This window comes from Molothrus aeneus, chromosome 3 (genome assembly GCF_037042795.1).
Source record: "Molothrus aeneus isolate 106 chromosome 3, BPBGC_Maene_1.0, whole genome shotgun sequence".
Lineage (NCBI taxonomy): Eukaryota > Metazoa > Chordata > Aves > Passeriformes > Icteridae > Molothrus > Molothrus aeneus.
In genome coordinates, this window is record NC_089648.1 from 109,613,899 (window position 1) to 109,637,567 (window position 23,669).

Below are 23,669 nucleotides of genomic sequence, written 5' to 3' on the forward strand. Positions count from 1 at the left end.
TCTGCTGACAGCAGCTCTGCATTTTTCAACAAGAAGTTGGGGGAATGGTTTTAGGACTCAGATCCCATCTAAACCCACCTTATCCACCTGTCATCTCACCAGACAGGTCTCCAAGGAAAAGGGAACATGGGAAGTTGGCATGGCAATAGTTATGACACCCGTGCTCCATTACTCATCTCCCCGTGAAGGTAACGAGGCAGGAGCCCTCTCACCCCAAGTGACACCTGCCAGGTGTTGCCATGGAGCACCCAGAAAAGGCAGCTGTCACACACACAGAGAACAAAGCTCTCTGGAACAAAATGTTGCCTTAAATCAGCTTTTGTGCCATGGATTCCCACTTGCCCTCAGACAGCTGAGAGTCTCCACGTGACAGCTCTCTCCTGTCTCCCCTTGTTTGGAAAGGTCACTGCTCTTCTCTTCTGGGCCTGTTTTGTGCTGCTGCTCACCCAGACCAAGGATCATTCCGGGGATCTCTGGTCCACCTCAGATTTCAAGAGACCAAAAACTTACAGATGAAATGACTTGAGCTGTAGAAAGTAAGAAACTATTTTCTGCACAGGCTATGAAACCATAACCTAACCCTCAGCCAAGTGATGTCGTGTGCCTGGGGCCAGCTGCACAAAATATACAATATAGCTCACCAAAAATATGTGCCTAAACCACATCAGATAAATCATCTCCTACAAATACCCTTATCCTCCACTCCCTCTGATGAAAGCAGCCACGAATAATGAACTCTGGAGCAGCTGCCTGTGCTGTGGACATGGGAAATGTGGGAAGATGAATCCCAGCTGTAAGGGCTTGGGGTGACAGGATAAGGGGGCATGGCTTTTAACTGAAAGAGGATTTAGATTGAATATTGGGAAAAAATTGTTCCCTGTGAGGGTGGTGAGGCCCTGGCACAGGGTGCCCAGAGAAGCTGTGGCTGCCCCATCCCTGGAAGTGTCCAAGGCCAGGCTGGACAGGGCTTGGAGCAACCTGGGATAGTGGAAGGTGCCCCTGCCACATGCACAGCTTAGCAATAATAAATCATCAGTGGAAACAGTACTGGAAGAATCTATGCCTTTTATTTATTTATTTCAGAAAAATACTTCTGCTGAGTTTATCACAAAAGTCATTGAACAATGAACAACAACAAACAAAATCCATACAAAAACTGAAGTGACAGGAAAAATGAAACAAATGGGATAAAATACCAGAGACTGTTAATCCCCCCACCCCCTCCAAAATCAGGAAATTTGCACTAAAGCATAAAAATGGAAGAACAGAATTTTTCCTCGAGTTCCTTTGCTGAAGTTTGATCAGCTGAGTTCAACATTTTTGAGGAAAAACTACACACCTCTCCCTGGCTTTTCCAACAGCCATTCTTCCCAGAAAAACCCCACACAGCTCCAAGGAGGACGAACATACCTCACTGCTGGGCATAAAACCTTCTAAACCAACCTTTCATCCCCCATGACGTTTCCTGGAAGGCTGTAAATCAAACCCAAGCATCTCCACCCACTGCTGACACAACCTGGGGTCCATCTACCAAAGGCAAGAGTCTGAGGCTGCTGTAAAGCCCCAGGCACTGCAGCAAAGGCAGGATGGCTCCAAGCTCCCAGAGTCAGTGGGAGGCAAGGAGGAGACATCCCAGAGTGACCACACTTCCCTCCAACCAGGAAGCTTACCAAAAACACCTTTTTGTTAAGGTAAAACACTGAGTTGAAGGTAAGGGGACCTACAGGGGAACTGGAACTTGGCTACTATTAACCCAAACATGATGAGTAAGAAGAAAGAATCCTAAATAACAACAACAACAACAACAACAACATAAAACGCAACTGTAATGCCCCATAATGTAAGAGTCACTCAAAAAACTGTATGTGAAATGCTACATCTGTTTTTCCTCCACCCCTTTCTCTTCCCAAGCCCATTTTCCAACTACCTAAGACAAGAAAAGAGAACTAGTGTTGGTATTTCACAGCTCTTCTAGGCTAGGACAGGAAAACACTACACTTCACCCCAAAAACCACAGGCTACTCAATTCCTGACCTCCTTAGGTTGGATAATGGACACAGACTACTAAAGCAGCCTCAAGCCCATGGGAAGAGTGCAATGAATCATGTCCCACTGGAAGTTTTGGATAATCTCCATCACCTTCTGCACTGTGGTGGACAAGAGCTCCTGTTCGGGGTTGGATCTTGGTGTTGGATTAAAGGTTGGACTTTGACGAGTTTGGAGGCATTTTCCAACCTCACCCAACAATTCCATGATGTTTTCTGCAGATGACACAGATGGGGCACGAGAAGAGCATCCAGTAAAAGGAAGTGAGCTCGTGGCATTTCATAGGCAGAGAGGCCAAGGACAGACTGACCACTAAGGGCTTGCAATGAAAATGCTCCAAGAAAAAGCTCTTTGGGCTGAAAGGAAGGCTGGATTTGCTGAGAAATGACAAGGACACAGGAAAAACAGCAGCAGTTACTGCAGGCTTGCAGCCCAGGGATTGTGCTTGCACTACAACACAGGGATAGCAGCACCCCATGGCAGCCCCTCTGATGGAGATGGGATTGCAAACCTCCAGGATGACAGTGGATATTGCCTCACAACAAAGGCTCAGCTCAAAAAAGAACAATCTGCCAGGTTTGGGTCTAACAGAAAAGTGGGGATTTCTGAGGACTATATAAGGGAGGGCTAAAAAAAAAAAAGCCTCATTATCTATAGGTTTAAAAAACCCAAAATAATAAAAAGAACACATGGAAATGCTTCAAAAACAAATGTCCCTTTTCCTGGTAGCTCTATCAAAAAGGAAACAGAAAACACATAAATGTAGCATATGTTGTACATACGTAGTAACAAAGGAGGGTCTTCAGCTACTGCTATAGTGCACAGAGAGGCTACAACATAAGGCACTTGGGATACAAAGCATCACCAGCTACTGTACAGAGATAGGATTGTGCAAGTGGAAAAGCTGCCTGAAGCCAAGCAGGCAGGAGGAGGAATCAGTCAGCAGCCGTGGTTTTGGGGGGTTCTATGTGTCACCTGCTACCAGAGTCAGCAGCTCGCTGCTGCAAGGCACCGGCACTGCAGAAAGGCCTGGCTGAGGCTCTGGGGAGGTGCCAGCCAGCAGTCACTCCTGGAGGGCACTGGCAGGGCATGGAAGTGGATGGGAAGAGGCAGGAGAAAGGAAAAACCTCTCACATTCAACCTTTTCCATGCCCTCCCCAACATAAAGCTCTTTTCCCCCCGATCACGCTGCAATGTGGGTCCTGTTGTTGCCTCTGAGGCAAAAAGTGTCTTATCCTCCCAGCACAGGCTAGGAGGAGCAATGGCAAGGCACCACCAGGGGCTCTGCTCCAGCCTCCTTCCCCAGATCCCCTGAAAACAGGGGGAGCCCTCTCCTGCCAGCATCTCTCACTTGACACTCAAATGTTGTGGGGATTGAGGAACAAGTGGAATTTGACCAACTGTCCTCATGTCCCTGCATGTTTTCTTCCTCCAGTGCCTCCTCAACAAGGAGAGGGGGAGGAAAGGACAAAAGACACCCAGAAAAATGGGGAAAAAACCCAACTCAGCTCAAAGAGGGGCAGAAAATCAACTGTCACCCATTCCTCAAAACACGACTGGTGTGAAGGACAACAGCACCAGCCTCAAGCTGGAATTGCACTTGGAGAGAGAGGAGTTCAGGTGCCCCCAGGGGCTGAGCCAGGGGCACACCAAGGATCAATCCTGGACTGCACATGGACAGCAGCCCAGCTCTGTGTCCCTCTCCTCACCCAGCCAAGGGGACACACCACGAGTCCCCTGCTCCTGCTGTGCCAAGCAGAACTAAAGCTACGGCCGACTTCACTGCACAAGAGGCACCAACAGCAAAGCCCAGCTCAGGAACTGCCCCAGAGGACAGTGTGGGAACAGAGGTGCCACTACTGCTCACCTGCCAAACCTAGCTTGGCGTGGCGCCCCAAAAAGAAGCCCAGAGAGATGGCACTGACCCACGAAACCCCAAGCAGAGGCTGCTCCCCAGCAGACTCAGCGAGGGGTGAAGCTGGTGGGATCTGGCTTTCCACAAAACCTCTTGCCAGCACGTGGAGGTGGCAGTGGGCAGAAGCAAGAGGGGAAAGTGGTCTGCAGCAACAGATGGCCTCTGAGGTAGATTTGAGCCAACTCCATCTGCCAACAGCTACGTGTTACAAGCCAGGCTCTTCCTAAATGCAAGCTGCTCCTTGCAGCCCCGGCCTCCTTCCCCTTCCTTCCCTGTCATCTCATTCACAGCTCAGAAAGGGATGAAGGGGCTAGGATTTTTGGAAGAAACCCTGGATTTGATAGCACCTTGGGTAGATACAAGCACTGTATCCTTTGGAAACAAAGAGTGAAGCTGGTGGCTGCCGATGGCATGGCTGGACTGGTACGGTAGGGACGAGGAAGGCTGAGGTGACAGCATGAGGGGCACTGTCCCAATGATGCAAAAACCCTTTGCAGCCACCCATTGTCACTTGGATGTGGTCACAAGCAACAAGAACACCAGGTCCAAGAGGCACAGACAAGCTGGCAAAGGGCTGAGCTGACAAAAGCCAGACCAACACTCAGAGCAGGGCAGGCTTCAAGGATTCACATGGAACTGAGGATGCTGCTGCCCCTTAACAAAACACTGAGAGCTGCAGAGCCCTGGGCTCAGAACAACCACGGGGCAGCCAAGAGAAACCCAGCTGGGGCAAGCAGAGGCTGGGAGGTGGACCTTCCATATGAAGAGGGAAGTTCGCTCCCTTCTTTGCTGCCCAGCTCACGAAAATTCTCAAAAACAGGGTTCAGAATACCCCAGTTAACCAGAGGTCCACCAGGAGACAAAACAGGGTTGAGCTTCCTCCATCAGACCCTGGTCTCTCTTTGCAGCATCACCATCCTGCTGAGTGCTGGCCAGTTGTGCCCCATCTCACCTGAGAGCACCCCTGAGCCTCAGATCTCACAGCCCCAGCACATTCCCCCAGGAATCTGATCCCATAACACACATTTGGTGCCTTCAAGCTGTCGTGGCCCTGTCCCAGGGGCTCAGGGAAGCACCATGAAGAGAGGGGAGGAACATGCTGTAGGAGAAAAAAGGATTGTTTGGAACCATCTATGATACATTTGTAACCATTTAACCAAAATAACTAAACACTAAAATAGAAAAGGGAAAAAAAAAAAAATTGCACGCTGGTTTATGATCAGAGGAAGGCAAAACCAGGAGGGCTGGAAAAGGTTCCTATGAGGGGGATGGGAGAAGGGGAACAGGGCCTTTTTGGTTTTATTGCAAACGGTTCATGAGAGCAAGAAAGGAAGGGAGGAGAGCGAGAGACACCTTGGGAAGATGATCCCGAGCCTTTTGGGACGCCGCTCGCTCGTGAGGAGCAGGAGGAGGGGCTGCTCAGTCCTGGTATCTCGCCCTCCTCCCCAGGAGACAACCCTTGGCTTCTAGGGAGACTTGAGCTTCTTGGTGCGGGGTGAGGTTCCGTTCTCTGCTTTCACCACTCCGTTTTCATGGTAACCTGGGGGTGGCAACAAAGGGACACGGAGCTGGTGAGGGCTCTGGAGTGTAATCTGAGGGAGCTGGGGGTGTTTAACCTGGAGAAAAGGAGGCTTGGGAGGGACCTTCTTGCTTGATACAAGTCTTTGACAGGAGGGTGCAGCCAGGTGGGGCTTTGCTCCCAGGGAACAAGGGACAGGACAAGATGAAATGGCTTCAAGCTGCTACAAGGGAGGTTCAGGTTGGACATTAGAAGGAACTTCCTCATAGAAAGGGTGATTAAACATTGGAATGGGCTGCTCAGAGAGGTTTGGAGTCACCACCCCTGGAGGTGTCCAAGGAATGACTTAATGTGGCACTTAGTGCTCTAGTCTGGTTGACACCGTGGTGATTGGACAAAGGTTGGACTCCATGACCTCAGAGGTCTTTTCCAACCTAAACCATTCTGTGATTCTACGGAGAAAGAAACTTTGTCCCTTGCACAAGCCAAACCCTTTATTCTCTCACGATTGTCCCACAGACACGGGGAAACCCCCACGACATCAGGACACGGCTGGGGACACCCTGCACAGGCAGCACCATGCTGGGGGGATGCTGAACCCCAGGGCTGACCCCTCCACAGTGCCACCCTTCCAGCACTCACCCGAGTCCCTCTTGAGCAGCTTGGTTTGCTGCCTGGTGCCAGCAGCGGCGGCGGCGGCTCGCTTCCGACTGCTCTGCTCGTTCCAGTACTCCCTCCAGCGCCGCAGCTGGAAGTGGATGAAGCGCCACATCACCGAGGCCTGGAAGAGGCACACCAACAGCAGCACACTCATTCTGCCAGGGGTGGAGAAGAGGCAGGCTGAGAACACAGCAGCGAGGCCACCCCCAGCCCGGCCTTCCCCCCACACTGGGGGTGGTGGCCGAGGTCCCCCCACGTGGCAGATGCCATCCCTCCAGCCACCATCTCTCTTTTCTGCCACCCCTGAGCCCAGAGCAGCCATGTTCCTTTTCCTCCATGTCATAAAGTTCTCAGGTTTTGATTCATTGATTCTTTCAACTTTAGGGCAGAAATGGATGTATCGCTGGTCAGGGGTACATGTACAAATTACAAATGGGATGGGACTGCTGTGGAACGTGCCTTGAGCTGTTTTATTTTTCAGCATCAGTCTCATTCCGTGGTTATGACAATGGGAAGATGCCACCAGCTCACATCTCAGGCAGCAGACTAAGAACTTAATGTTACAACTTACTTTATAAGTTTTTTGACCAATCACACAAAGCAAAAGCACATTGACAGTAGTTCTATCCAACCACTATAAGCACACGTCTCTTTGGTCAAAACAATGCTTGCCCACTTCGAACACAATACCTACTTGTAAGCCTGCTAGCTTAGCTCTAATCACAGCTCTACTGTCTCTGAAGCCTGCCTTTAGCAGCTTTCCCAAAACCCTCTAATTTTGTAGATTCCCACAGGATGAACAGGATCATCTCAACCAGCACTACCCAAAACACAAAGTGACACAGTCAAGATACGACATCCCTGGATGATCTAAAGGATCATCCATCATTACCACCTGGAAGGGAGGTAAGAAAGACCCTCAAATCCTCAGGTGTGCCAGCAGTCCTTGGCTTCAAAAAGCTTGAGAATGACCATGCCTGGCAAATTCTGAACTGAAACCACAGCTGCTGCAAGGGTGAGAAAGGCTCCCAGACTTGACAGACTGCAAGGGATGAGGAGCCCATTCCACTCTCTGCTTCCCACATCAACAAGCAGCAAAACATGGCCAAGCAGAAGGGAGAATGCCTTTTCCTTGACCACATCCGTGTAAATGCACTTACAGGTAAAACAGGGAAAGCCTGCAAGCATTTCTCCAACATAGGCTTGCACTTTATAACTTCACTTGATTAACACTTAATTTCCTGACTTTTCCCCTCCATTTGGGCTCTCCGTAGCCTTTAAACCCCTCCTTGCTTCCTTCACACCCCCTTCAGCTCACTAAGACCTTCCCTAAATGGAATCAGGATCAGATCATCACTGTCTAGATCCCATTTGGATGGAGCTTGGAGCAACCTGGTCCAGTGATGGTATCCATGTCCACAGTAGGCATTGGAACGAGATGATCTTCAAGGTCCCCTCCAACCCAAACCATTCTGGTATTCCATGATTTACAAAATCAGAAAAACCCATGCTGGGATAACACAGAGGGGGAAGACACAGAGGACATTCCTACCTGAAGAGAATATTGTTGAAGAGGAAGCTGAAGAAGTTCCCTCTCTCAGGGTCCAGGGCCTGGCTCTCCACGCGTGGCAGCCCGAAGCCGATGACCAGGATGTACAAGGTGAGGGTGAAGAGCCTGGTGACCACAAACACCACGGCCCAGACATTAAACCTGCAGGAGGGCAAGCAGAGGTGTGGGCAGGAGCAGCCCCAGTGCTGACCCAGGAGGAGAGAGCAAGATCCAGACTCTCCTGGGCTCCAAAGGAGGATGGGAGGCACAGGCAGCTCCCCTGCTTACAGCTTCTCGTTGTTCTCGTCCGTGAAGTAAACCAGCCGTGCCATGTGGAAGAAGAACTCGGCAAAGTACTGCAACAGCAAGAGGATCAGCCCCAGGCGGGTTAAACTGGCAGAGAAGAGGAAAAAAAAGCATCACTGGGATGGTCAGACTTCATCTTTCAACCTTCATCCTTCAACCTTCATCCTTCAAACTCAGCTGCAGCCTCAGCCCTGCTGTCCATGAGCTGCAGCGCCAGCCCAAAGCCAGACCTCTGTGCAGCAGTGGGGGTAGGACTGCAATAGGAGAAATCTCTGTCTACAAACCATCAACAACATCCAAAACACTGGCAGAGCTGGGATATATCCAACACAAAACCCTATGGCTGGCAAGGCTGCTCTACTTTTTAGCAGAGAATGGTTTGAGTGAGAAGCGACCTTAAAGATCATCTCACTCCAACCTCCTGCCCTGGACATCTTCCACTGTCCCAGGTTGCTCCAATGCCCATCCAACCTGGCCTTGAACACTTCCAGGGATGGGAAACCCTCTGGACAACCTGTGCCAAGTGCCTCACCACCCTCATAGAGAAGAATTTCTTCCCAATATCCAAATATCTTCTAGTTTAAAACCATTCCCATTGTCCTATATACCTGCCTAGGTAAAAAGTCACTCTCCACTGAAACAACCCCTCACCCTACTGAGGATTCCCAGGTGTCCCCCAGGGCAGAAGCAGCTGCCCAGCCCCATCCCTGGTGTGGGAGGGGATGCTGGGGCAGTGACTCACTTGAGCAGGTAGGCGCCGGCGATGTGCAGCAGGTAGAGCGCAATGCAGCGCAGCTGCCGGGGGATCTCCTCCTGGCAGGGGCAGAAAAGCCAAATCAACCTCTCAGCCCTCTCCAGCCACCCTCCTTCTCCCAAAACCTCCACCTGGCTCTCACCTTGCGGACTTTTTGGAAGTAGAGCTCGGGCAGGGCATGCAGCCAGTAGGCCAGCTGGCACAGGTAGAAAAACTTCACCTGGTACCTGAAATGCAGGGAGGAGCCACGTGAGCCAGCCCAGACCAAGGCAGGACCCCAAGAACCTGAGTGCCAGGGCAGCATTGGGCAATCCCTCCACTGTTTTGGAGCCATGGGATTTAGGAGAAATCATTTCAGGGCTGAAATTATTCGCTGAGCCGAGAGAGCCACACACAGAATTTATCCAGATGCTTGTGCTGTGGTCTCTGTGCTCTCAGCAAACCTCACTTTTGTTAAAAACCAAGAAGGAAGGGTCATCTCCCTCTGCATTTCTGCTGTGAAAAAAGGAACTGCAAAGAGACTTTCCCAAGGTGATGTAGGAAACAGGCAGGATGAGTAACGAAGCCCACAGGGCTTTCCTCATGAAACCCTCTGGAACACCCCTCCCCAGGCTCACAAGTGAGATATCCCCACTGCCCACGGTCTCACTGCAGCATCCTTGCTGCAGGGTGCATGCAGAGGGTGCTGTGCTGTCAGCACCCCACTCCCAGCAGGGAAAACCATGGAGAGGAAGGAAGTGGCCAGCCCCAGAACGAAATGCCCTCACAAGTGCTTACGGCAGATAAACATGCGGGTAGTTTTCCCACAGACTCCGGGGGTTTGAAATGTATCCTTCCTGAAAAAGAGAAGAGAGGCAAGGCTTCACCAAAACAAAACAGGTTATGAGAGGGTGAGCTGATGGTACAGTGAAAGGAGGAACTGGGGATGACACCCAAGCCTTGTCACAGCCTACAGGAAAAATCATGTTCCCTGTGAGAGCCAAGGCCAAACTCTGCATCTGTGGGTCTCCAGCAACCCTCTAAAATTTCACCAGGCCCCTTGTTTGGGGGCTGAAAGCTGCTTGCTCAGTTGCACAGAGGGTCCCAAGTTCAGGAGAGGATATTTTGGGGTTTGGAATGCTCTGGAGGTGTAGGGGTGAGATTCCTGTAGCATGGCTCAGGCAGCCATGTGCATGGTCCAGAGGCTTCTTCCCCACTGGCATTTCCAACCCCAGCAGCACTTAAGCAACAAGAAATGCTTCTGAAGAGAAAGAGGAACAGAAAACACCAGCAAAAATAACTGGATATGAATTGGATAGTTTCATTTTCCACCTCTTGCCTTAGAGAATGGGACTCCTTTCTCACTCCTGCCACATGGATGCTGCCCTAGGCTTTGCAAGGAGATGCTGGAATTGGAAATTTGTCCTGCCCAGTCACCATCATCCATTCCCTGGCTGTGCCAAGACCCTTTTTTTCAGCTAGAGAAGGCCAGGAAAGCACAAGAGTGACCTGCTCTGCACATGTTGGGTGTTTGGGGAGCACATCACACCAATGTGGGTTATACAGGAGGTTCCAGCCCCACAGCTGCTGAGGGATGGGTCTGGCACTGGGCAGAGGGAGCCCAAAACCAGCAGCATCAACTGTTCTGCCAAAGTTTCCCTCCTCAGAGCCCTATGGGGCAGAGGCAGTGCCAGCAGTTCTCTAGAAAAGCTGGCCTTGAAGGGAAAAGTAGCTCTCTAAGAAGGGCTGGCAGGACCCTCTGAGCAGTGGGGAGGGAATCTGCCCCCAAGGATCCATCCCCAGAGCCACTGCAGTCCACAGCTGGACCCCAATGGCTGCAGGTAGCAAAGCATCATCACTTCACACTGCCAAAACAGTCAGATCTCTCCCACACCACCTGTTCTTCCCTCTCCCTTCCTTCCCAAAATGACAGTTTTCCCTCTGAATTCTTTGGGTTGACACCCAAAGGAACAGCAAGGTTTCCTTGTTTTCAAAGATTCCCTCACCATCAGCTTGCCAAGGAAGGAACAATAAAGAGGGATCCCAAAATTCTGCCCATAAGCCCCATGAGCCCACAAAAGGCACCCAGAAACCTCAAGGCACTGAATGTAGACAAGGAGGAAAATAAGCTGAGAAAGGCATCAGGTCCTGAAGCAGAGGATGGAGATGATGGGGCCAGGCAGGATTTCTGGGACCCAGCTCCAAAAATATTTCACAGCCCATTTACCTGTGCCTTGTACAATACAGGAGGAAAGATCTCCCAAAACTGCCTTCAGGAAAGATCCACCACAGCTGAAAACTAAACTGGCTGAAATGTGCCTGTTTTGACCCAGAAGCTGGCTGGGGACTCTGCTGCCAGTGGGATTTTGTGCTCCAGAAGCCACAGTTCCCCCTGGAAACCCAAATGCCAGGCAGCCCCGCGCCTTACCGTCACCACGACGTACAAGCACCAGATGACAGAGGTGAGGTGGAAGGCAACCAGCTGCCCTGACTCATTGAACTTGCTGTGCTTGACCTTGGAGAGATGCAGACGCCTGTTGATTTTCTGGGAAGGAGCAGAGGGAGAGAGAAACAACAAGAAAACATCAGCCACCATCAACTCTGTCTCTCCTCCTCATCCTGAGCAGCCTCCAGGGATGAAGGCTCACTCATCACCACCTCAGCCCCCAGACCACCCCCAGAAGAGCATTTAAGTGCAGAGCCCCCCGTGGGATTTGAGGTATTTTGAGGACACAGGACAGGGAATGGTGCTCACGTCCAGGGCGTATTCCTGCACCACCGCGTGCAGGATGATGGCGATGAAGATGTAGAAGAGGATGGTGACCAAGTCCTTCAGCCCATAGTGATACTGGACCAGCTCCCCATCTGCAAAGACACCAGAGCATGGGTCAGACCCCCGTGGCCCAAAGGATTTCCAGGTGAGGGCTTAGTGGGGAGCAGCTTGGATGGGGACACCAGAGAGAGGTCATGACTATGGCAGTGGCCAAAGGGCTCTCTCCAGGGGTAGCTCGTGGCAGACATTGGTGGTTTCCCCTCTTACAGGTACACACCTCAATGGAGGGGACACTAGGGACACTAAAAGCATCCCCCTGCCACTGGGGACAGCTCAGCTGTGGAGATGGGAATTTATCACCTGGAGGGATGAAGACATGGGAGGCTGAAGCAGGTCACGGGATCAGGGATGCCCCACTAGGAACATCAGGGCTTGGGATAGGATTTCCACCCCCTCAGTTATGATTTAACATTTCCTTATGATCTCCCACTCCTCCCTGAAAACTGCTGGAGCAGGATTCAGACGCCTATGTGCAGATGCCCTCTGCTATTCAGGGATCTGAGGCAGCAGCACAGGACTGGTGGATTAGATATAAGACCCACAGGGGGCTGTGCTCTTCTGGAGCAACAGGAGACCCAGCAGCACCCAAAATATCCCAGACATCTGCATTTAGGTGACTATTTTCAGCCCTGAAGCTTATGGGAAGAAGCAGAGTTGAAAAGGCTGCAGTATCATCACAAGAAGCTCAGCCCACTCCTGGCTGCTGCTCTCCCTCACCCTGATCCAGTCTGTCCTCTCCTGATACCAGTGCTGGGAAGAGACTGCTCTGTCACCAGCCCTGCCTACCCTAAACAAAGCTTCATTCCAGATTTCTAAGATTTGAACAGGATTTATGAACACACCTGGCAAAAGGATATGAAAACACTCTGCCCTTAGGAGCCCCCAGTGCTGTGCAGACCCAGAGGTTAAAATGGTGCCTGCATCCCAGAGCAAGGTAAAAGACAAAATTGCAAGGCCAAAAAAAATAATATCATATTCATGTGCTCTGCCTCCTCTCTCCAGGGCACCTCTAGCAGGAGCTGTGGGGGATGTGGGAAAGCCTTGGAAAAATTTAGATTCCTCCCAAGAAGCCGCTGCAGTAAGATCTCTCTCCCCGCTAGTCCATGCCCCATATTGATACCCCAGTACCTGGTCCTGGGGAGGTGTTTCTGTGCCCTCTGGGACTTCTAATATCATGAAAGAATATATCCCAAAAAAACAGCAGCAGAAGTTGTCTGGACTGTGCCACGGGGGAGAAGGGACCACAATTTAATCTGGAAGCTGGATGATTCCTTCAGCCATAACCAAAGCCTTTAAGGGCAGAGCTTTTATCTTCCACATGTCTGCCTCTCTGCAGCTCCCCTAATCCCAACCCTGCTCTTTCTCTGGATGATTACTCAAACACTCCCAATTAACTGCAGTTTTCTGCCACCAGTCCAAGCTTTGTGCCCCAGGCATTTGGCTCATCCCGAGCCCAGGCCTTTACCCAAAGCACCTCCTGCTGTCTCCAGGCCAGTGCCCAGATCCCTGCCAGATCCAGAGGGGCTCTGAGCCAGGAAGGCAGAAACCAGCAGCCAAAATAGGAATAATAGAGGCTGAGCCTCCTGGCTGGGAGCTGGGACACCTCCTCTGGTCCATTCACTTCTGAGCTGCACCAGCTCACAGCCTCCTGGAATTTACTCCCTGTGAATCAGGGATGCTGTGCACTGTTGTAGACATCTTCTATGAAAAATCCTTTCCTTAGGATTTTTCCTCCTGAGAAGCTGAGAGGCCTCAAGAACAAAATGTAAACATTGATTATCTTCTGCTGTGGAATGCAATAGGTGGATTTTTGATTGGCCCATGTTGGATGTTTCTAATTAATGGCCAATCACAGCCCAGCTGGCTCGGACAGAGAGTCCAAGACAGAGCCTTTGTTATCATTCTTGCTTATTCTATTCTATTCTTAGCTAGCCTTCTAAAGAAATCCTTTCTTCTATTCTTTTAGTATAGTTTTAATGCAATATATATCATAAAATAATAAATCAAGCCTTCTGAAACATGGAGTCAAATCCTCGTCTCTTCCCTCAACCTGAGACCCCTGTGAACAGGGTGAGAGTGCACCACGTCCATCTCCACACCCTCCCCTCCCTCCAGGTGCCATCCCCAAAAATCAGCAGGACAGGGGTGACATGCACAGCCCCTGCTGCTTGGCAAAGAGGTAAATCCCTCCTGCTCCTCAGGGGGACAAGAAGCTGCTCCAGGCAGGCAATCACACAGCTGGATCCTGCCTGGAGCAGGCTTGGGGCAGCACCCTCATCCTGCAGGGAGCAGAGAGTGGCCTGGCCATGGCAGAAAGAGAGAGGAAGCCCCCAGACTCCCTGGAAAGATTTCTTCCCAACCCTGGCTGCATGAGACATGATCAGAGTGCTCTGAGCCACTCAAACTTTGTTTCTTCCCAAAATATCTTATTTTTAACATCTCTGTCAGACTGCCAGACAAGACCCTGAGCAGTTGATGAGTCCAGGGTGAGCCCAAGGCAGCTGGAAGTGAGGATGTGGGGCAAACCAGACTCCTCCCTCTTCTTGGGAAGAATCCAAGCTTCTTTGTGGAGCAGAGGCATCTCTTACCTGCTGTAGGCACACTAACATTGTACTGAGGTAAGATGAACAGGAAGGCAGTCTTGGCTGTGACCTGTCAAAGACACAGAGGGGAGAAGAAGCAAATCAGTTGTTAAATCCATTCCTCTGGACCAGTTGTTTTTTTCCCATCACAATGGGAAAGGTAAATCACCCAGGGAGATGTGCCAGCACCAGCTCCACTTGCAGAAACACAGAACCTCGTACTGGTCACCCACAAGATCCCAGCATGGGATTTGGCATGGCCAAAAAGAGAAAAAAAAGCCTGGGATGAGGTATCAGGACATCCAAAACCCAGGGCTGTGCTGCTCACTTTTCATTTATTGAATCATAGAATCGAATCATGGAATATCCTGAGTTGGAAGGGACCAAAAAGATCATGGAAATTCCACTCCTGTCCCTGCACAGGACACCCCAAGAATCCCATTCTGTGCCTGAGAATGTTGTCAAAACCTTTCCTGAACTCTGTCAGGCTTGGGGCTGTGAACATTCCCTGAGGAGCCTGTTCAGTACCCAGCCACTCTCTAGGGTGGAAAAAACCTTTTCCTAATATTCAACCTAAACCTTTCCTGACACAGCTCCAGCCACTCCCTCTGATCCTGTCATTGATCACCAGTAAGGTGGCCATTGACTAAATTGCTTTGAATTCAAAGGAATTTAATTTTGCTGCTCCTCCCCAGCAGCAAAGCAGGAGGCTTTGTAGGGATGGGGCAGAGCATCCACCCCACAGGACACCCCAAAACTGCATTTCTGAGACCAAAGCATCCTCAAACTGGGGCCACAGTAAAATCCAGTGCACAGACACCCAACACCAAACATGTCTGCATCCCATCCCTGGCAGCAGGTCACCAGATTTTCCCTTTCCTGTGGCTCCCAGACAACCCTCCAAGGCTTCACAAGCACCCATCCTCAAACAAAACCATTCCCAAAAAATCCTGTGCCTGTCAAACACTGACAGAGATGAGCTGCATTTCACACAGACATGGCTGCCACTGCTTCAGAGCTGCAGGATATTAAAATCCCAGCTGGAAATTGCTCCACAGCTTGTGGGGGAGACAGGGGGACTTTGCCAAGCATTCCCATCCTGCCACCATCAGCATTGAGCAACCAGTGCAGGCAGCCCCAGCTCAGGGACAGCAAACTCCATGGTGTGTTTTTGTGATGTTTGGGCATTTTATTGCTTTTTCCACTGAGAAAAAAAGAAAAAAGAAAAAAAAAAAGGAAATCCCACATGTAGTGCTCTGTTTGTGGAGGAGTAGATGCAGGAGATGGAGACCATGGGCAGAGTTTGGGGTGGGAATGGAAAAAGTGCATCGCCTGGCCTCAAGCTGGCTGAGGGAGACACTTCTGGCTCCTGCAGACCTTGCTGGCTGGGAAAGCCAAGTTGCTTCATCCTAGAGCTGTAAAGCACATCCAGGACTGGAGTTTACATCCAAACCTTGCCACAGGCTGGCACAGGGCATGAAACAAAAGGCATGGAGCCAGTGGTGGCTGTGGTGCTGCAGGGATGGGCGGCCGTGTCACGGACGTGCTAAAGGCAGCAGGCACTGATGGATTTGCAGCTCCCTGAGTACCTGGCTGACATCCATTGCTATAAACAGCTGGAATCAAGACATCATCTCCAGGTAAAGCTTCCTAACCTGCAGGAGAGGACACAGGTCAGAGCTGTGAGTCCAGGAAAATGGCCCCAGAGAATCTCCAGGGTAGGAAGCAATGCCTGGACAGAGCTCAGCCCCAGCACAGGTTCCAATCCTGATCTTCTTTTTCTTTTTCCTGATCTTCTTTCCCAGAGCACCTGGTAGGAAGGTTCCTCCATCAAGCAATGCTTTGTCCCATCTCCACACCTGCCTTTGCTTCCTGTGGGCTGCAGAACCACCAGGATCTTTGGAGCCATCCCAGCACCCCCACCTTTCCTTACAGAGGGGTAGCAGGTTGCTTCCTAAAGCCTCAGTGAAATATTTTGACAACCAAAGACAAATGTAACCTCCTAGATGGAGGCACCTGCAAGGCAAAAACCAGGTTTCCTTGGCTTGGGAAATAGGGATGAGCACCAGGGAAGGCAAAACCTTTCAGAGCCTGCCTTGAGCATTTCACAAGCAGCCAGGGAAAGCAGAAGTTTGGAGTGGGAAGAGCAATCTGAGGATTATTCAGAGGCACAAGACTTGCTGTCTGTTTGCTCTGAAACTGGATGCTGATATGGAAAAAGAAGTGCTGGGCACACTTCTGCCCTGCAGGGCAGTGAGTAGAGCCAAAGCTCCCCCTAAACTGCTACTGGCAGGGGCACAATTCATGGAATCATAGAATAATTTAGGTTGGAAAAGTCCTCTAAGATTATGGAATCCAGCTGTTCCCCCAGCACTGCCAAGATCACCACAAAACCATGGCCACAGGTGCCACATCTGCAGAAGTTCTGAACAATTCCAGGGATGGTGACTCCATGACTTCCAGCCTGTTCCAATCCCTGACTGCCTTTCCAGCAAAGACATTTTCCTCATATGCAACCTAATCCTTCCTGGCACAACCTTTTAGAGGGTGGGGGAGAGATTTGTCTCCATGGGACACACAGAGCAGGGACCATGTAGCAAACACTGTATATTTATTTCTCATCCACTCCCTGGCCTGCATGAAGGGCACCTCTGTGCAGAGGGAGATGTTCCTCATCCCAGCCTCATCCTGCCTTACATGAGGGATGTGGCACTTGGGGACATGGATTAGTGGTGGCCTTGGCAGTGCTGGGGGAATGGCTGGAGTCGATGACCTTAGAGGGTTTTCCCCACATTAATGATTTTATGGTTCTGTGTGCCTGAACCAGGTAAATTTGGGAAGCAGTTGTTCTGGGAGCTCTCTACAGCCATGAAAAAGGAAAACCACATCCTCAGCAATGAGTGGCTTTCTGCTGGTTAAAGCCACTAACTCATGGACCAAAGTGCAGATGGATGATAAAGAGGCAAAACTCAATGTGTCCACCAAGACCAGAGTTTCCTGAGATGCCTGGATCAGGCAGGATAGGGATGAGGCAGGATAGGGATGAGGCTGTTTCTCATGGCCAGAAACCAAATCAGCACATCCACCTTGCAGCCCAGGGTGGCAGAGCAAAAGATAAAGCCAAGTAATCCCAGCACTACCACACATTTACTGTCTACCACCAGGCATTTAATCCCTGATAATGTGGTGATTGGAAAAATCCACCTCCCTCCCTAGCCTGGAGATTGCTGCCTAATACAGAGCAGCAAAGCTCTCCCCATCCTTTTTTAGATCCCAGAATGGTTTGGGTTGATAGGGACCTTAAAGATCATGTTCCAACCCCCTGCCATGGGAAGGGAGACCTTCCACAGAGCAGTGGATATTCTGAGCAGGGTGCTCAGAGCCCCACCCAGCAATTTAGAAGATGCTGTTTTTGCCCCGGCCATGAAATGCTCCTCATCAAAATCCCAACTCCACTTGTTCAGATGTGCAAGTGGCTTTTAAAGAGGTGTCTAAGCACACACATCCAGGCAGTTTAGCACTTCTCCCAGAAATTACCCACTGCAACTCTCAAACACTAATATTTTCAGGAATGAGGGATAATTTTTGAGCATCCTTCCCTAGCACACTCCATAAACTCCTGGAACAGCTTGCCCAGATTGGTTGTGGACTCCCCATCCCTGGAAATGTTCAAGGCCAGGTTGGACAGGGCCCTGAGCAATCTGGTCTAGTGGAAGTTGTCCTTCCCATGGCAGAGGGTTGGAAAGAGTTTTAAGGTCCCTTCCAACTCAAACAATTCCAAGATTCTATGAAATACATTTCCCTTCTCCAAAACCTCATCTCAGTGGGATTTGTCTTCACCACAGCCAGGAACCCCCAGGCATGCCACCCTCCCCATGGTCCTGCTTGAGTTAAAGCCATTCTAGAAGAAAGCAGCAGCTCCAAACCTCTGGTGGGGGAGGCTGGGGGAGTTTTCTGCAGTCTGAGCTGGGAAAGTATTTCCAGGGCTTGAAAAACAACTCAAACTAATTACAGACAAAATGCTGTCCAAAGGCTTTTCTCACAACTTTGGGTTTCTTTTTCCCAGAGTTTATTGAAAGACAAACTTGCTCATGCACAGTATGGATTGACACAGGCCCTATATGTAAACTAAAGCCCAAACTTTGGACCAAAGCCTTTCAAAGTAAACATCTGGCTTTGACAAAAAGCCCTTCCCAAGGGCGGTGCAGCCCCTCTGCCCCCACAGACAAACTCATCCCCCAGCATGACACTATTTCCACTGCCTCACCCTCCCTCCTGTTTATTCCCTTTTTAAAAGTAAACCTAAATACTGTGCTTTTTTACCTTTTTTCCACTCTTCCCAGCACTCAACACTTACATCCCCCACATGCCTCAGCTCCTACATCTGGCAAAGACCAAGGGAGGCAGGAATGCATTTTGTTTTCCCTCATTAACAATGGGAAGGCCTTAATTTTTAGAGTACTACAGAGGGGACTGGGAAGGGGAAAGTATATTTAGCAGGAAGCCTGGAAATAGCAGCTCATTCGTCAGCTGCCTTCTCCTGAGTGTCACAACTCTGAGCCTGGGAGCCCGTGACTCACATCCCACGATCTGCACAGAGGGAAAGCCCAGCAAGGGCATGGAACCGCTGCTAAAACAATGGTTTATAGCTTTATTTCATCACCCCAGGCATAAGACTGAGCCTCAGTTTCCCCACATTAGAGATTACAACAGCAGCCCTCATCTAATATAGAAACTTCTCCAAAATCAGCAAAGTTTTCCCCAAACCTGACCAGGCACCACCCCTGGTGGGACACAGGTTAAACCCAGACTGGCCTTTGCTTCATTTTTCTGCAAAGCAGGGTGGAAAAAGATATGCAAAGTAATTTCTGCATGAGGATGGGAAGCACCTGTTTCGCGTTTCTATACAGACTCACTAAAAATAGTTTTACACAAAAAAATAAAAAAAAAAAAAAGAGGTTTTTCTTTCTGGGCTCCAAAGCCACAAACATGCGGCAAAATCCCTCTCTGGCATCAGGAAGCTGCACAACCAAGTGTGTTTTCACACCCTGAAGGCTTAGGGCTGGCTGGGAAATAAAAACCCTTTGTAGTGCCCAGCTCAGGACAGCTCTCTTTGGGGAAACTCCCTCCAAGCCTGGGGCTTCCCTCCCTGAGCAATGCAATGATCCCCAAAAACACACACAACACTGAAATAATCAAATTATCTGGAACAGCAATGAGCAGCCTCATGTCACCAAATCCCATCATGACTGGCACCTGCTCCCTGCCACAGAGGAATTACCAGCTTGGAGAATCCATGTGGATGGGGAAAGGTTGTGCATCCAAAAAGATGCTCAAGGTGCAGCTTATGCTGTGCTTGAGCAGTGGGAGACCCGTGGCAGCCCCACAGCATCACCCCAAGCAGGGTGCTGGAGCAAGGAAGCAGTCAGCTCCTGAGGGATGCCTGGGAAAAGGTTAAAAACCTTATTTGTGTCTTCCCAAAAAAACCTCCCCTGCAGGAAACGGCCTATTGTGAGCAGGATTCGGTCTCTTCCGCTGGGCCTGAGCTTGGCTGTGGCCACTGGCATTGGGGAAGGTGCAAGCCTGGCTGCAGGGTGGGAAGCAGGGATGACAGGAGAAGGAGGGGAAGCAACAGTGACAGGTCCTCCTCAGCATGGCAAGGGATCAGAGCTGCCACCAAAACTCACCAGAGGTGGCACAAACAGGCACGGATGGTTTGCAAGGATGGGCAAGAGCAGAGGCTGATCTCCCCTCCAGGGGAAAACAAAGCAGAAGGAATAAATGTGATAATAAAATAAAAGTAAACTGAAATACCCACAAGGACCAAGAGCTGTCCCAAACCCCATGCCAAGGGACGATGCTGCCAGCCACAGGGAGCACTGGAAGCCACCCTGGCATGGCAAGCTCTGTCTCCCTAGGTCTGCTGGAGAGTAGCAAACTGCTGCCTTCAGCATCCGAGGGAGATTTAATTAAAATACATTAAAAAACCACAGATACACCACAAATCCCTCCCTGCTGTCACCTCCACGGGGGGAGGTTCATAATTTTTTAGAACTGCCCTCACAGCACCATATCAACCAAAAGCACCACAGCAGCAAGCCCAGGTACCACTTCACCAGGACAGGGCTCCCAATATGCAACAAACCCATCTGCAGGGAGAAACCCAGAGACAGAGATGCAACTTCAGCAGCATTTTCTTTTTAAAGTACGAGTACGAAACTTGCAGCCCAACTTTGCAGCATTTGCATGTGGCTTTGGAATACAGTTGGCCCTCCTGGGTCGATTTTGAAACCCTTAAATAAATATACATACATGCACAAGGACGTCGAGAAGGGTTCGAGTGCTGTAAGAGACTCGTTCATTCAATGAGTTTGCAGTAAAAAAAAAAAAAAAAAGAGGGGGATAGAAAAGCAAGGGGGTGCCAGCGGGGAGGAATTAAGGAAATGGATTTCCTCCTCCTGCGATTTGCTACAGAAGGAGCCTTTCCTCCCTCGCCAGGCCCCCCGGCCACCCCTTTCCCATCCGGATTTGCTTTGAAACGTGGCAGTGCCGAAGGGGAGGGTTCAGCGGGGGAGGCGGGGGGGTCCCGGCCGGCGGTGCCGCTGACCAGGGCCCGCTGCTCGGTGCGGGATGCCCGGAGCCAGGCACGGGGAAAGCGGGCGGACAGGGAAGGAGCCGGATCAGCGGGAGGGACGGAGCGGCATTCCCGGCATGGCCGTGGTGGGACAGCGGCCTTGCGGGGGTCTGCGGCCACCCCGGCAGGGGGAGGAATGCCGGGGATGCCTTCCCGTGGCTCAGCGGGATGGGAAAGGCCGGGGAGCCGCTGCCCCAGGCCCGGGAGCCCCCGGCGCTCGTCCCACGGAGCGGGGATCAGCGGGCTGCGGAGAAAACACCTGGAAAAGGGCTACTGTTAAAGAAAAAAGGGGGAAAAAAAGGAAAAAAATATTTCTTCCATTTCCAAGAGCTGGGAATATCAGACAAGGCTTGGCTTCTCGCTTGATGCGCCCCTCAGCGCTCGGGACATCCCGGCAGCTGCGGTGGGTTCGGGGCAGGGGTTTTGACACCCCCTGTGCTCCCCCTCCCCAGGCAGGGACCCCCGGCAGAGCTGGAGCGGGGGCAGAAGGATGTGAAGGATGTGCCACCCCTAAAGCCAGCAGCAGGCTGGGTGCCCGCGGCAATGTGGGGAACCGCTCCGGTGCCGGGTGAGCGATGGGGAATGAATGGGGCGGCACTCTGAGCCCAGACCGAGGGGTCCCGCACCCCACAGCCCCCTCCCCGGACGGGATGAGGGCACCTGGGCCGGGTGGGGACCCTCCCGAGCTGGGACAGCCCCAGGAGGGGACACCCCATGCAGACCAAGGAGGGGGTCACCTCGTCCACGGGGTAGGGACACTCGGACAGCCGGTCCCGGCGGGGGGCGATGGCGGGGGCGTCTCACCTCGAACATGAGGGCGATGAGGACGCTGAGCACCAGGCAGAAGCCGATGTCGGCGTGGTTGTGGATGAGGAACTCCTGGCTGAAGAGCGGGTGGCTCTTGGCCCGCCGGCGGAAGGCCATGGCCGGGGCCGAGCCGAGCCCAAACTTCCCCGGGCCCCGCGGAACTTCGCGGAGCGCCGCGATGGCCCCGCGCAGGCGCCGCCGCCTGAGCCCTCCCCGCGCCCGCCCGGCTCCGCTCGGCCCCGGCGGCGACCCCGCCCCGGCCCGCACCGGGACCGGACCCGGCACCGCCCCAGCCCGCACCGGGAACGGCACTGAGACCGCCCCGGCCCGCACCGGGACCGGACCCGGCACCGCCCCGATCCACACCGGGAACGGCACTGAGACCGCCCCGGCCCGCACCGGGACCGGACCCGGCACCGCCCCGGGACCGGACCCGGCACCGCCCCGATCCACACCGGGACCGGACCCGGCACCGCCCCGACCCACACCGGAAGAGCACTAGCACCGGCGCCGCTCCGACCCACACCAGGACCGGGCCGGCATCGGCACCGACCAGCATCGGGGCCAGCACCGGGAACCGGCACCGCCCCGACCCGCATCGGGACCGGCACCGGTGCCGCCCTCACCAGGACCTGGCCACGGAGCCGGATCTGCACCCAGCCACGGACCCGCACCCAAACCGAGACCCAGCACCCGAGCAGGACCAGACCTGGGCACAGACACGGACCTGGACCCAGCCCCAGTACCGGCACCAGACCTCAGCCCAGCCCTGGACACGGACCCGGCACCGGCCCTGCCCCGGGACTTGGACCCAGCACACGATGGAAAGCTCGGATGTGGACCCAAACCGAGAGCTGAGACCTGGCACTTGGTGTGGACACAGACATGGACCTGGACCAAGCCCCAGACCTGGATCCAGCCCTGCTCCAGCTCAGCACAGCCCTGGACCTGGCACTGAACTGGGACCCAGCACCCAGCCCAGTGCCAGACAGAGAACCCAGCTCTGGTCCCAGCTCCTGCTTGCCCCACACACACCCCAGCACTCCACAGCGGGTGGAGGCACACACTGGTTTTGGCACCCAGCTCACATCTGTGCCCTGGTGCTGTGCACATCTGGACAGCCACCAACGCTTGAACCCACGTGTTGTCAATGTGGGGATGCACACCTGCATCTGCACCCACCGACTGTTTGTGTGCAGACAACCTCCCACCTCTGCACCCACCTCTGCACCCACCTACCATGCACATCTGGGCTCCCATGCACCCAGCACCCACCTGTGTCCCAGCACCCACCCCCCTGTGCACACCCTGCAACCCCCTGACACCTTGCTCTGCATCCCACAGTCCCCGTGCTGAACCCCAAATCTCCCTCATTAACCAGGGAAAGGCCGGAGGTGCCTTCTCTATCCCACCCCCTTCCCAAAACCACACCCCAGCTCGATCTGGGGGTGTAGCAGTGGGGACAGAGACCATCTGAGAGGTCTCCATGGCAAAACAGTGGAACATTTGGTGTTATTTATTGAAGTCAATCCCTAAAATCCCCCCAAAGCTCTTCAGGGAGCTCCAAGGACATGAGAGGAGCAGACAGGGCCCTTTGGTGGCTTTGCTTAGGAAAATCAAGGTATAAACAGTGTTTTGATTTGAAAGATCTCCCTGCAAGCAAAATATGGATCATTTTGCTTCCAGAATCTTGTTCAGCTCCTCCAGCATCCCTGGATCCCCACAGATCCCTCACAGATCTGTCCTGTGTCCAGTAAGGATGGATTCACAGGAGGGAGAAAACACTGTTCCAGCACATCTGAGAGAGCTGAGCCATCTCAAACCTGGTGTTGAGAGCACAAAGCATTTTCCTCCAGCCAAATCCAGCTGGGGAAGCAGAGTCCCTGGGTTCTCATTAAGCACTCAGTCCTATTAGGCAAGTCCTGATTAGCTGGGCTCACCCTCTGCTTCCCCCCTCCGTGGTATTGTTTAGCCTTGGAGCCATGGGCACAGAGCTGCAGCCTGGGCCCTGCCTTTTACAGGAACACTGAAGGCACCAGAAAGGGATTTGCAGCAAACCAAATTTAATTAAAGGGGGAAAAAATA

At 52.2% G+C, this 23,669-nt stretch overlaps 1 protein-coding gene across 1 annotated transcript; it reads right to left on the reverse strand.

The window, feature by feature from the left end:
- Positions 1-1,048: 1,048 nt before the first annotated feature.
- TRAM2 (translocation associated membrane protein 2) lies at positions 1,049-21,713 on the reverse strand. The gene is made up of 11 exons (XM_066545950.1): positions 21,582-21,713; positions 14,150-14,213; positions 11,484-11,593; positions 11,157-11,273; positions 9,527-9,585; positions 8,892-8,976; positions 8,738-8,808; positions 7,978-8,082; positions 7,693-7,851; positions 6,123-6,295; positions 1,049-5,501 (listed from the first exon to the last, which is right to left on the reverse strand). Exons 1-11 carry the CDS (start codon positions 21,699-21,701, stop codon positions 5,428-5,430), a joined length of 1,137 nt encoding a protein of 378 aa, XP_066402047.1. The 5' UTR covers positions 21,702-21,713; the 3' UTR covers positions 1,049-5,427.
- Positions 21,714-23,669: the final 1,956 nt, after the last annotated feature.

Bases quoted from the DNA above. Each gene is read 5' to 3' on its own strand.
- TRAM2 (XM_066545950.1), bottom strand. From the start codon at position 21,701: ATGGCCTTCCGCCGGCGGGCCAAGAGCCACCCGCTCTTCAGCCAGGAG. The intron at 11,594-14,149 runs GTAAGAGATGCC...GTGTCTTTGCAG, and splicing joins TGTTAGTGTGCCTACAGCAG to ATGGGGAGCTGGTCCAGTAT. The intron at 8,977-9,526 runs GTAAGCACTTGT...CCTGCATTTCAG, and splicing joins TACCCGCATGTTTATCTGCC to GTACCAGGTGAAGTTTTTCT.